At 38.2% G+C, this 14,024-nt stretch overlaps 1 protein-coding gene across 3 annotated transcripts in view; it reads right to left on the reverse strand.

Annotated features, from left to right (window-relative positions):
- Positions 1–13,763, reverse strand: part of LOC145252679 (uncharacterized) — a 166,674-nt gene extending 152,911 nt beyond the window's left edge. For all 3 annotated transcript variants that reach the window (XM_080112500.1, XM_080112499.1, XM_080112498.1), the window contains exons 1-2: positions 13,575–13,763; positions 8,873–8,916 (exon numbers count right to left, since the gene is read on the reverse strand). In XM_080112500.1, the coding sequence (XP_079968626.1) occupies positions 8,873–8,916; positions 13,575–13,588 (58 nt within the window). In that variant the 5' untranslated portion in view covers positions 13,589–13,763. The remainder of the gene's footprint in view (positions 1–8,872; positions 8,917–13,574) is intronic.
- Positions 13,764–14,024: the final 261 nt, after the last annotated feature.

A 14,024-nucleotide genomic window follows, 5' to 3' on the forward strand; every position in this document is an offset into this window, starting at 1 on the left:
GATCTAGTCTTGTTAGAGAAAAGGAACAGAAGGCAATAATCATTGCTATAGTAATACCAGCTGATATGAATGTGAAAAATAAAGAAAAGAAGGTCAAAAAGTACCAAGACTTGTAAAGGGAGAGAAAACGAGTGTAGAAGTTGAAGAAAGTAAAACTAAAGGAAACCAACTCACATCCGGTCTTTCTCCAGATGCAGTGTAAAGACGCCATTATTATTGTAGTAGTAGTAGTAGTAGTAGTAGTAGTAGTATGTAATTAGCGATTGGAATAAAGCCAGTTTATAAATTCCTTTTGTTTGTTCATTACAAATTGCCCACAAGCATTCAGAGAATGAATTATGACTACCTTTGGTCGGTTGGAATCATTTGATAGTTCAAGTGAACAATGGGATCAATATATTAAACGTCTGGAAAACTTTTTCGAGGCAAAAAATATTCCGGGTGATATAGCTCATGCGAAGTAGAGGCACACTATCCTTTTATCGGTTTGTAGGATCAAGGTGTACAAACAAATGTCAAGTTTATTTGCTTCAGATAAACCGAAAGATAAAGAATTTGACGATGTTGTCAGACTGATGAAAAACGTTTTTGTTTTTAATTTTAGGAACTGTTAACCGGGCAAGTCGATCACAAGCAGAGATAAGAAGCATGTGCAAAGATAGTTGTTTTGGAACGTTTTTAGATGAAATGGGACAACCTCATAATAGGAGTAAACGATGATTACATTCAGAAGAGACTACTTGCAGAGAGGCACAATCACCTTTAACATTATTATATATAATATATTAGTCAAAATGGAATCTGCTTCCAAACATTTACAAGATATTCAAACAAACAAAAAAATGGAAATAAACAAAAATTTTGCACCACCAAATGAGTTGACCAAAAAATAAAGATTGGAGGAAGGGTCAAAAGAAGAGTGGAGCAACACAGGTAGTAAATGCCCTTTTAGATATGCCATATTTCACTACTGTGAGAGAGGAGGACACATAGTGGATAAATGTTTTAAATTAAAATTGAACCCCCCCCCCCAAAAAAAAAAACACCGATGTTGTAAAAAAAAAATAGAATTCCGTGAGGTAAATGAAAGTGGGAGGCGCAGACTCAGGTAATTCCGAGGAATTTGTCATAAATAGAATCAGAACACCACTGGAAAAAGTGAATCCCTATTATGTAGATATCAACATTTGTGACAGGAGGGTATCTAGCGATATAGATACAAGAACATGTTACGATAATGGGATTGAAAACATGTAAAAAATAATCGATAAAAGTTGCTGGCACCTACAAAAGTATGTCTCAGGTCTTGTATAGGAAATTGCATCCATGTGAACAAACAAAAGTTCCAGTGCAGTTGTACAGTCGTCAGTTGGAAATATCGTTAATTGTTGTGGAATGAGATTCACCCACACTCTTTTGTAGAAATTGGCTGCAACATCTGAAGTTGCCATAGAAGGATATTTTCAAGGTGCAAGCAGTGAAGTAAGTTGACCAAGACTGAAACTAAAAGAAATATTAGAAATGAGGTTGTATTCGATGGGAAGTTAGGTCAAGTGAAGCGAACCTATTCCACTTTTTATGTAAACCCAGGTATTTTAAACCAAGGTCAATACCCTAAAAAAGAGAAAAAATGAGTTAGGGAGATTGCAAAAAAAGGAACAATTTCACGAGTTGGATTTTTTGAATTGGCTAGTACCCATTTTAAAACCGAATCAGTCCATGTGTATTTGTGGTGACTAAAGTAACAATCAATCTGGTCACTAACTAATACTAATTTATAATTATCTGATACTGAAAATGGAAAATCTGTACACAACATTGGGAGAAGGTGAATCCTATACCAAGTTAGATTCAAACCAAACAATTATTGATGGATGAAAAATCAATGAAATTAATGACTATCAATATTCATAAAGGCTTTTTTCTGTACAACAGATTATGCTATGGGTCCAAATCATTTCCGGGAATATTTCAAAGATCTATGGAAAATATTTTGCAGGGTATTGGAAATGTAAGTATTAGAATTAATGAGATTCTACTGAGAAGCAAACTAGGAAAAATCGTTTAGACACCTGGAGGAAGTTTTGAACAGGCTAGAAAAATTTGGAATGAGACTAAACCGGGGAAAATGCAAATTTTTAACTTCCAAGGTATTATATCTAGGCCTCATAATAAAGAGAGAATGCATAAAACCTGCAGACGAAAAAATAAGATATATCAATAAGGTGCGACTCCCAATATCAATAAAGGAGCTACAAGCTTTTTGGGGTATGATAAATTACTATGTACAGTATATTCCGAACATTTCAAATATTCTGGCTCCTTTGCATCAGTTATTTAAGAAGGAAGCAAAATGGGAGCAGACGTCAAAACAAGAACAAACATAGGAAGAAGCAAAAGAACAATAAAATCCCCAAAAGTGTTGGTCCACTTCAACCCAAACAAAGTGGTGTGACGCATATCCATATGGAGTGAGAGCTGTACTATTTTGCATCATGGAGGATGAATTCAAAAGACTGATAGCTTTTGTATCAAGGGCCTTGACACAAGCGGAAAAAAATTATGCCCAAATTGACAAGGCGGCATTAGCAGTAGTTTTGGGGATTAAAAAAATTTCATCAGTATCTGTATAGAAGGCCATTCACATTATATACTGACCATAAATATTTAGAAAAAAAAATCATCGTTGGGCACTAATCCTATAGAAAGGAAGAAAAAATGGAAATGCAGACAGGTTGAGCAGGTTTCCAAGGCTTACAAAACTGGAAGAAGTACCCATACCAGAGAAGAACGTCATGCTGTTAGAATACCTGAATCAAACTCCTGTTATGTGCCAAGAAATCGCTAGGTGGCCAAAAGAAAGGACAAACAGGTGCTGGGTTATAATAAAAAGTGGATGGTTAGACAAGCAAGTTTATAATCTAAATTCCGTCCCTTTTGTTTGATCTTTTGTTTGATGTATCCACGAAGCAGACATGCTAGAATGAACTAAAGATAGAACCACACTGGTGCAGAAAGACACAAAAAGGAATCATCCCCAGGAACTACAGGCCTATAACATGTTTACCTACAATGTAAAAAATACTAACAGCGCAACTGAGGGAAGAAATTTATCACTCCTTTCACAATCGTGGACTACTCTCTAAGGAACAAAAAGGATGCCAAAAAGAAAAAATAAGAACATATGACCGCCTGTACATAGACTAAAAGATCCTGGAGGAGGTAAAAGTTCAAAAGAACATAGTCATGGCATGGATCAACTACAAGAAAGCATATCACAGGATCCAACAGGTATAGATAATATAATTCCTGAGAATGTACAAAATACCAGGCAAAATTATAATTTTGATTGAAAATGCAATGAAAACATGGAGACTTGAACTGGCAGCTGATGAACCATACATAACTGAGATTACAATACAGAAGTATCGCCATTACTGTTCATCATAGCCATGATGCCCCTTAACAACAAGCGAGATATAGATGAAAGAATGGACTAATGCAGATGAAAGAATGCACCACCTAATGTGCATGGATGACTTGAAACTTTTTGCAAAATCCAAGAAAGAACTAGAGATGCTAATAAACAACCAAAATCTTCAGGCAGGATATCTGAATAGAATTCGGTATAGAAAAGTGCGCACTGCTGATCATGAGAAGAGAAAACCTGGAGGCAACAAAAGGCATAGAACTACTCAACCAAACAGAAATGAGGACACTAAATGAACATGACACCTACAAATATTTGAGAGTTCTTGAAGCAGACAGCATTAAAGCAACAAAAATGAAAGAGAAAATTGGAAAGGAATCACTTAGAAGTACAAGAAAACTCATAGAAACTAAACTATATAGTTACAAAACACATGGGCAGAGTCACTAGTAACATAGTCTGAACCGTTTATAGGCTAGTCCAAAAAAAAAAACGAAGCAGCTTGAAGAGAAGACTAGGAAACTCATGACTATGCACAATGATCTACACCCAAAGGATGATGATGATGACCGAATCTTTATTAGAAGGAAAGACAGAGGAAGATGACTGGTGTAGAAGATTGTGTAAATGACAAAAAAGAAAGAATTAGAAAAATACATAATGCAAAAGAAAGAATAATTACAACAGCAAGAGACACTGAAAAAAAACGAACAAAATAAAAAAAGAGAAGCAAGGGATAAGACAAGGAAAGAAAAATGGAAAGAGAAAGAGCTTCATAAGGATAACAAAAAAAATGAAACTAATGAAAACATTTGGACATAGCTATAAAAAGGAACCCTAAATAGAGAAACTGTAACCTTAATAACAGCTGCACAAGATAATGCGATTAGAACCAACCACATTAATACAAGGTGTATCGAATTCAACTTCAATCGTCACCAACGCTCGCAATAGTAACACAATAACTTCGTGACTGTAAACGACACTGTCCCTTCCTCTCACTCAAGCTTGCTTTTTATGCAGTTTTTCACCTTGTCTCATTTGCATGTGTGCCCTCGGTTTTCTCGTGATCTTGCGAGACAACAGTTTATAAAACACCAGGTGCCATCTTTTTTTCTCTTTTCCCGCCCAACACTTCCCTGCGGCAAGTCCACCCCTCCTCTCTCATGCCACCGCTTGCATGCACATCCACACAATGTACAAATACGTGGACGCTTGCTACTTTGGTGAGTATTACACTCCGCCCTGATCTGATGATCACACAAAGTGCACTGCAGAGTTGGTCTCCTAGTCGGCTTACTTCTGTGAAGGGGCACATTCATAGGTTCTGGTTCTGATTCTGGTTTTGATTCAGATTCAGATTCAGATTCAAATTCAGGTTCAGATTCTGATTCAGATTCTGGTTCTGATTCAGATTCTGGTTCTGGTTTCGGGTCTGGTTCTAATTCTGTTTCTGCTGCGTCAGATGAATTATAATCATCACTCTCTGGTCTGTTGATTTCGTTCATAAGTAGCTCATCACTTGAGGATTCATTGCTCTCCTCTGCAGTTGTATGATGTGCCTTAGGGGTTCCATCAACTAGGACTGACTGCTGGCTGATCAACCCAGAGATTCGTCCTCGCTTGAATTTGGTGGTGCACCAGTTTCCAGGTGGTCTCACCCAAACTGGATCCCCTACCTCATATTTGCCATGTCTTTTCTGGTTGACTGGCTGTGCAGCATCAATTCCCTTTAGTCTAACACTATATGTGTATATGGCATTGCCAGCACTGTTGTAGGTAATTTTCCATCCTTTGGCATGACGTTATATCAATACGTGGCCTCCGTAATGGTACATTGCTTTCTGGCAGCAATCCTCTTAATGCTACAATGGCACATGAGCGCATCGCAGCCGTAGTTGGGCGCCCTATTCATCTAACAGCTGCCAAACTTGTTGGCTGCTAAAAACAGCATCGTTTACCATCAAGATCTCTTCCGGCGCACCCCAAAAAGATGGATGACAAGATATGAACAACACTTGCTGAGTCCAGTCTAATCATGTGTCGCCATACCACAAAACGTGTGGGTCCACAATCGATAAGAGTTGGAAAGGGTTTACCACTGTAATGGGTAATATCCATCACCACCCACTGCCACACCTTCTTGACGTCCAATCATCCTTTTCGCCATTGCTCTGGTGCAGGATCAATAGACTAACACGCCTCACAGTGTTTGACAATCTGCCTGACATCTGCCTTTGTCACTGCTGGGTCCACATGCCTTGCAAAATACACTGTTCTCTTGACACCTGGATGTCCACTCTGTGCATGAATCTTCTGTATTTGACATGGGCTAATTGCGCCAATTGTAACTGCGTGAGATCGAGCTCCATACCATCTGTAAGGTACACAGGTTAGTTAGTCGGCACGATTACAATGTGATGTTACCAGCGTTACCTCCACTGATAGTCCATACTCAGAGACCAGACTCTTCAGTATGTCTAGCCTTTGCCAGATCAACATCTCGCTGGCTGCCTTAGTGCGGATTCTTGTCTATCCTGAAAGTGTGTCAGACACCCAGTGGTAGACGCAGAGAGAATCCGTGTACAGGTGCAGTTTCTTCAATTGCCATTGCAGTGTGAGATTTAAGTTGATGTGCTCAGCATCACTCACGGGTCGCAGCCACATGCGTCTTCAAACACATTCCCTCCTTGCTCTAATGCGACTCCCAATGCCAATGAACTAGCGTCAACCCACACATTTACGTGGTCTGCATCAACACACCATTTTCCATGGGCAGGGTCCTCCTTGTTGACTCTCTCCAGGATCTCAGTTACCATCAGAGTTAGAAGAGCATCGTCAAGCACATTGTCCCAACCTATGGTTACCAAATTCGCTGTGCGTTTGATGACACCCACAGCTACACGGAGCCAGCCACAGGCTGGTAAATGTCCAACAAGTTTCCCACACCAGGAAAAAAACGGTCCACCTCGTAACAACGTCAGGGATGCCTGGAATCCCACTGTCACGCCTCCATTGTAGGGTGCCGTTTTCCTCACAGACGTCTAATCCCAATATGCGCACTCCATCCCTCAGACGTTCGGGATTCTTGCACTGCAGACCAAACTGAGCCAATTTTTCCCTGACGCACGATGCAGATTTTATGTCCTCATTGATGTAGACATCGTCAATGTAGGCTGATGTTGCATCTTCAATGGTCTTTTCTTGAGACAAAACCACATTCACAATGGTCTTCATGATCTGCAGTGCCACATTCAGACCAAAGCCAAGTCGTGTTAGGCAGTACCTCTGACCCCAAAACCACACTGTCTAGAACGGCTACAGTGTCTCATCTACTCGCACCTGCAAATAGGCCTTCCGCAGGTCTAATATTGACACATTGAAGCCCTTCTGGCGCCATTCCCTCAGTTTGCTGGCGCACATGTCAGCACCAGCAGTGTAAGCCTCAATGTACTGGTTGAGCTCACGATAATCCAGCACTGGTCTTACTTTTGACTTGTTATGCTGGATAACCGCCATTAAGGGTATCAGACCCTTGGGCCAACCAAGCTTCTCAGGGTAGCAGATCAGCCATCCATCTCGGATCCATGCCTCAAGCTCTTGCTCGTACTCATCACGAGCCTTGTCAGGTATAGGGTATTCTGCGACGTGATTCTTTAATTCGGTTGGTGCGTTTTTCTCAGTCCACTTCCATGATGCAGTCCAGGCCTGCTGGCTATAGTCATAGCCCACTTTAAAGTCAGGGCGATCGATGTGGATTGCAGCACACACCGGGTATTTTAAAAAGCGCACACTCCCGTCTCTTTCGATGATCACTCCCCCCAGTGCCTTGATAGAATCGTAGCCCAACAGTACGTTGAAACCCAGCAAATCCCCTCGCGTCACCAACATTAATTTCTCTGGCCACACCAGAGTCCGTGTGGGCCTTCACAGCATGCTTGTGTCTCACTGCCTATTATAGTGACTTTAATGTTCCTTTTAGTCCAGGTCCGACACAATCTGGCACTCATGATTGTATGTGAGCAGCTGGAGTCGAGAAGAGCTGAGTAGGGCACTCGCTTCACGCACACAGTTATCATAGGTTGCGCGTCACTTAGATCTTGTCTGGGGAGCAGGGCAGTACTGACATCTTGCCCCCTGATGCATTTCCCACACAGTTTTGGGTTAGGTGCCCTATGCCGCCACATTGGAAACAGCGCAGTTGCCCCTGCCCTTTGTCAGTGCAGCTTCTCGCAAAATGACCTGGCCGACCACAGCGGTAACATCTTCCATTAGTCATGGGGCTCAGACTGAGAATCTCACCGGCCTTGTTCTGGGTTGCCTTTGTCGCCATCACAACTGGTTCTCCCATGTCCTCATCTCTGATGATAGCCCGGGCGCGTTCCACCAAGTGCTCCATAGGCGTTGCAGACACTGGTAGAGGCTCTCAGCAATTGCTTAACACAGGTGGAAAGGTCGGCCACAAATGCATATGCCAATGTCCTCTCCAACACTCCATTACCGAACAGCACAGCAAGTTTCTTCAATTCCGCAAAGAACACATCCACGGTTTCTCCCGGTATGAGCTTCCTGGGGGGCGAATCTTTCATAAGCCATGCAAAGATCCATTGCAAATGCCTTGTACAGCACATTTTTTATAGCGGTCACATCAGCCTTCTTGGTGGCACTAAGTTGCTGATACACATTCAGAGCATCCCCAGCCAATCTCAGGGAAATCACAGTGTGCACTCTCTTAACCTCACAGAAATTGCAGGTCAACTCTTTCCTCTCAACCCAGTCATAGCTTGTATCGAATTCAACTTCAATCGTCACCAACACTCGCAATAGTAACACAATAACCTCGTGACTGTAAATGACACTGTCCCTTCCTCTCACTCAAGCTTGCTTTTTATGCAGTTTTTCACCCGGTCTCATTTGCATGTGTGCCCTCTGTTTTCTCGTGATCTCGCGATCTTGCAAGACCACAGTTTATAAAACACCAGGCACCATCTTTTTTTCTCTTTTCCCACCCAACACTTCCCTGCAGCAAGTCCACCTCTCCTCTGTCACGCTACCACTCGCATGCACATCCACACAATGTACAAATATGTGGATGCTTGCTACTCTGGTGAGTATTACACAAGGATCGACAAGACACAAAAGAAATCCCAGTAAATACAGACTCTGTGGGCAAAGAGATAAAACAATAAACCACATGATAAGCGAAAGCAGCAAACTACCCAAAAAAAAAAAAGAATATAAAAATAGATACAAATACTGATACCAAATACCCTAACGTCTTCAAACCATTGATAAAATTTCCATAGTTTTTTATGAATCCCCAGATTTTTGCAACTTAATTTTTAAACTAGAAGGTCAACTTCCTGTCAATACAAGTATAAGAAATATTTTCATCGAAACAATAATAAAATAATTGAAAGTAAATTGTAAAAATGGTCATACTTGTAGAATTCGTCAATTGAATCAGGAATATTATCATTATTATCCTGGAAAAGAGAGAAAAAAGAAAATCTTTTCATTTTTTATATTATACACAAACAGTTAATAAAATAAACTCTTAAATACAATCATTTTTTACTTTCCCTTTCACACTACACTAAACAAATAACAAATATATATTTATCATAGGCATGTTAAATATATATCTACTTCTACTATATAATAAAATGATTCCCCTCTGGACTAAAATACCGTAGGTTTGCAAAAAAATATGCCACATATAAATTTATTATGTCTAGATTATTAGCTACTATCTTATGTAACTTTAGAACGACATTTTAGACACATTTAATGGTTATAATAAAATCCTACATTACATCCTAGAAGCAATATCATCATAATCGCAACATCTTTTGACGAGGTAGTTCCTACTTTTCCCTCTAAATCTACAGTCCTATTACCGTCCCCATTCATCATTATATACACACCTTAGAACTATTTTTCCCTAGCACCCTTCATAACTGATTCATATACTCATATACATACTATTATCTTTCAAGTTATCAATTAAAAAATAATAATTCGTCCCTTTGAAATTTCTGTCTTTTCTCATTGGCTGAAAACTGACAGATCCATTATTCAAGACGAAACAACTTATTCAAAAAACGAATGCATCAGACCTTCACAAACATGACGTCTCTCTCTACACGAAGCAGTCATTTTATAAATATTAAACCAACTACAAAAAATTTTAATCGCTCATAATCGTAATTTTACATATTAATACCATTACCGTTACCTACACAGATATTGTCACCTCGAAACTAACCACCTTAAAAATAAACATCCCTGATACAAACATAATTAACATTTATGGTTAGCATTGTTTTATTCTTCTTCGATTCCCCGTACCAAACAGTGAACAATGCTATTTTTTTGTTTTTTATTTTAGTTTGTTTTGTAAGAGGTCATTCACTTTTCCGGGGGGGGGTGTTTTTACTTTGAATTCTTTCAGTACCCACCCTAAAAATACAACCCTTGAAAAAAAAAAACATTTCGGTTAGCATTGTTTCTTTCCTTTAAACATTTAACTATAATGATTGACTCTAACATTTAATTATAACCGTAAAATGACATTTTATATACATCAAAATCTCCTCATGTGTGATTTTAAAGGCTTAAAATTGTCTACTTCTTACTATTTTCGAAGTATGTGTAATTGTGTGGGTGCATGCATGTGGGTATGTGTGTGTGTGCATGTGTGTGCTCGTGTGTAAGTGCATGACTTTGTGCATGTGTGCTTGAGTTTGGTCGTGCATGTCTGTGTCTGTGTGTTTCTGCATGTGTGCATGTGTGTCTGCGCATGTTTGTGTTTATTTATTTTGTGTGCGTGTGTGGTTTTCCGTGTCTGTGCATGTGTATGTCTGCGTCTGTGTGTTATTGCGTATATGTGTGCATATGTGTGTATGCATGTTTGTGTTTTTATGTATGCATGTGTGTGTTTTTTGTGCATGTGCGTCTGTGTGTTTATTTGTGTGTTTGTTTACGTGTTTGCATGTGTGTGTGTGTGTGTGTGTGTGTGTGTGTGTGTGTGTGTGTGTGTGTGTGTGTGTGTGTGTGTGTGTGTGTGTGTGATGCTATCTCATATATGTTAATCGAGAGATCTTTTTAAGATTTGGACCATCCATCTAAGTGCAATTAAAATTATTTTTCATGAGTAAAGCTGTTCCTATAATTACTAAGAATCACATTTCATTTTATTTTATACATAAAACTATTATCATTTCCCTCTCAGCTCTGTTTAACCCAGCATAACATATATACTAGCAAACATAACCGCGCTTCCTACTACGATTCTCCTTATCAGACACTCAATAATGGTATTTTCTTTGTTTTTTTCTTTACACAGTTAACTATATTGCTTGACTCTAACATTTAATTATAACCGTAAATTGACATTTTATGTACTTCAAAGTCTCCTTATGTGTAATTTTATAGCCTTTAAACTGTCTAGTCCTTACTATTTTTGAAGTGTGTGCGTGGGGGTGCGTGTGTGTGTGTGTGTGCATGTGTGTGCATGTGTGTGTGTGCTTTTGCGTGTGTGAGTGTTTGTGTTTTTAGTGTGTGTGCGTGTATGTTTTTTGCATGTATGTGTGTATATGTTTCTGTTTTTCTTTTGTGTGTGCGTGTGTGTTTTTTGTGGGTGTGTGTGTTTTTTGGTGTGTGCTTCCGAGTGTGTTTGTGTGTGTGCGTGTGTGAGTGTATGTTTCTTTGTGTGTGCGTGTGTGTTTTTTGTGTGTGTGCATGTGTTTTTTCTCATGTATGTGCTTTTGGGGTTTTTGCTTCTGTATGCATTTGTGTGTGTGTGTGTGTGTGTGTGTGTGTGTGTGTGTGTGTGTGTGTGTGTGTGTGTGTGTGTGTGTGTGTGTGTGAGAGAGAGAGAGAGATATTAATCAATCTAATAATTGCATCAACCAGACTCAGACACCACAACACGTGGCCAGGTGGATACAGCTAGTTTGACACATTTATTATAGTTGTTTTCTTAGTTAATTAATATTTTAATGAGAGTTTTTATTCCTGTACAATATCTCCTGCTCCCTTTTTTTCACTTCTTATTGAATCTTTTGCATTGATGTTTTTAATGTTCTAGTGCTTGGCTATTATATATTGGATGGAGTGAAGCAATTGAACATTCTTGCAGAATTCTTTAGCTATGAATTGAATTTCATTATTAGACAGAATTGTATTAAAAATAGCAAATTTTGCGACGGTTTTGTGCCATAAATTTACATTTTCACAAGCCTATACATATATATATATATATATATACATATATATATATATATATATATATATATATATATATATATATATATATATATATGATTAAAATAGGATTAAAAAAATCCAACGATAAAAACTCAATAACGTTTTGTTCATTTAATGCAGGCTCACTGAGCATTTTACATTTTTACTCTTGAAAAAATCTGCACTAAACGGGCGAAAGGTCTTTCCAACTCCGTTTTTATCATATACTAGCATTTCAGCCCGGCGTTGCCCGGGTGTTTGGAGGTGTAAGTTGAGCAAAAAAAAAAAAGTGGTCAATTTTTTAAAACTTTGACCCCTATTATGATCCCTTAACATTTATTGTTTTGGACTCAAATCAAGTTATTAAGTTAGATCCATGTCCAAGGAACCTATATCTAAAATTTCAAGTGCTTAGATCCAAAATTGGCAGAGAAGTTTGGTAGAGTTCTCAAAGGTCAAATCGTCAAACTTTGACCCCTTAATAGCAAAATTTTTGGCCGAAAACCGATCACAAAGATTTTTCCAAATCTCAGTACACTGTATATCAAATTTCGAGTCTGTAGACTAAAAATTGACAGAGTTATTGCGTAGGGAAATGTACACAGACACACAGACACGCAGACACACAGACACGTTCATTTTTATAGATATATTAGCATTTCAGCCCGGCCTTGCCCGGGTGTTTGGATGCGTCTGGTGAGCAAAAAAAAAAAAAATGGAAGTAGGAAGACAGGCTCGAACCCGTACCACGAAGGAGGAAAAGAACGGGGAAAAAACCTGACGTCTTTGCTGTTACGACCACCACCGAACCGGAAGTGACTTATGTTTAAATTAAGGCTAGACAATCGAAAGGAGAGGATGATTTTCAAAAATATCGGCGAAAAAGCGACCCCCCCCCCCGTAGAAAAGTGCCCAGTTTAGGGTGAAGAAATTAATGTTTTTCGATATTTGTCGTCTAAATGATCGATATGTCCTACCATGGAGTACTGCTCCCACATCTGGGGCGAAGCCACATGAAGCTTTCTTTCCTGCCTTGACAGAGTGCAAAATCTAGTGGCGGATTTCTACAACTCATTTCACACAAAAGAGACGTTGCTAAACTCTCTCTACTCTACAATTATTGCCTGAATATTTGGTTCCTACTTGTATGATATTCCACATTGCTACATCCACGGAAAAAGACTTTCCTTTTCCGTCCATGCACTTAGCATCAAGTGGAATTTCCATGGACATTACTGCAGGAATAATTCCCTGCTGAATACAACTCATCTTCTAAACGAATGTTAACAAATGTTATTATCAAAAAGTATCCCGTATCTTTTATCTGACAATCATTCTGTCTCATTATCCTTGAGTGATTTTCAGTCTTCATTTGTAATAACGAAGTAATAAAAAAGAAATTCTAGTTCTTTAACATATAACAAGGGTTCTTATTTGGAGGAGCATGATAGGTTATTTAGTCGATATAAATAATTATAAAAGAAGAAACAATAATAGTCTGAATTTCATAAATAAATACTCATAACGTTATTATTAGACTGGGTTAGTTCACAAAAAAATTATCACTTATTTCCAAGCCATCTTGGTGTTTTAGGGCACTTAACTATTTTTTTCTGTTGCTATGAGAAGAAGAAGAAGAAGAAGAAGAAGAAGAAGAAGAAGAAGAAGAAACAATAATAGTCTGAATTTCATAAATAAATGCTTATAACGTTATTATTAGACTTGGTTAGTGTTCAGAAGGCATGAAGACTAACGGTTTGTCTTTTGGTCCATCTTTAATTGTAATAGTCTGATTCATAAATAAATGTTTGTATTGATCTTTAGGGAACTGCATAAAATGTTTTGTTCTTGGAGTAATAAATATAAATTAATTTTATAAAAATAATAAACTAACCTGGTCATTCCCATGATGATTGCAGATTTAATATCTTTAGGCAAATCTGGTTCTTGCTAAATTAGTAAAATAAACGCAAAATATTCAAGGAACACAGCATTTGAGTTCTCCTCTGCACAGTGCAGTTTAAAATGTTCAATAATTATCGGAATAATGTTTATATAATGTCTTTGGGTCACAAACTAATGTAAATATATTCTTGTATATTTCTAAATATTGATTAAAAAAATAATACATGTTAATCGATTGTAAATTCATTAATTACTTTATTTTTACGTGCTTGAAATGAGCAAATTTACCTTACATAGGTTAGAGAAAACAGTTGCACCTAGAGAGTTAATTAGTTGACAGGAGAAATAAGCATCATAAAGATTCTCCTATCACTTTCTCTATTCATTTGCCTTAATTTGAAATTGCGATCGAGACCTGAACTGAGAAAATTAAAAATAA

The sequence above is a fragment of the Euprymna scolopes genome, chromosome 29 (genome assembly GCF_053919585.1).
Source record: "Euprymna scolopes isolate OS-2025 chromosome 29, ASM5391958v1, whole genome shotgun sequence".
NCBI classification, from domain to species: domain Eukaryota; kingdom Metazoa; phylum Mollusca; class Cephalopoda; order Sepiida; family Sepiolidae; genus Euprymna; species Euprymna scolopes.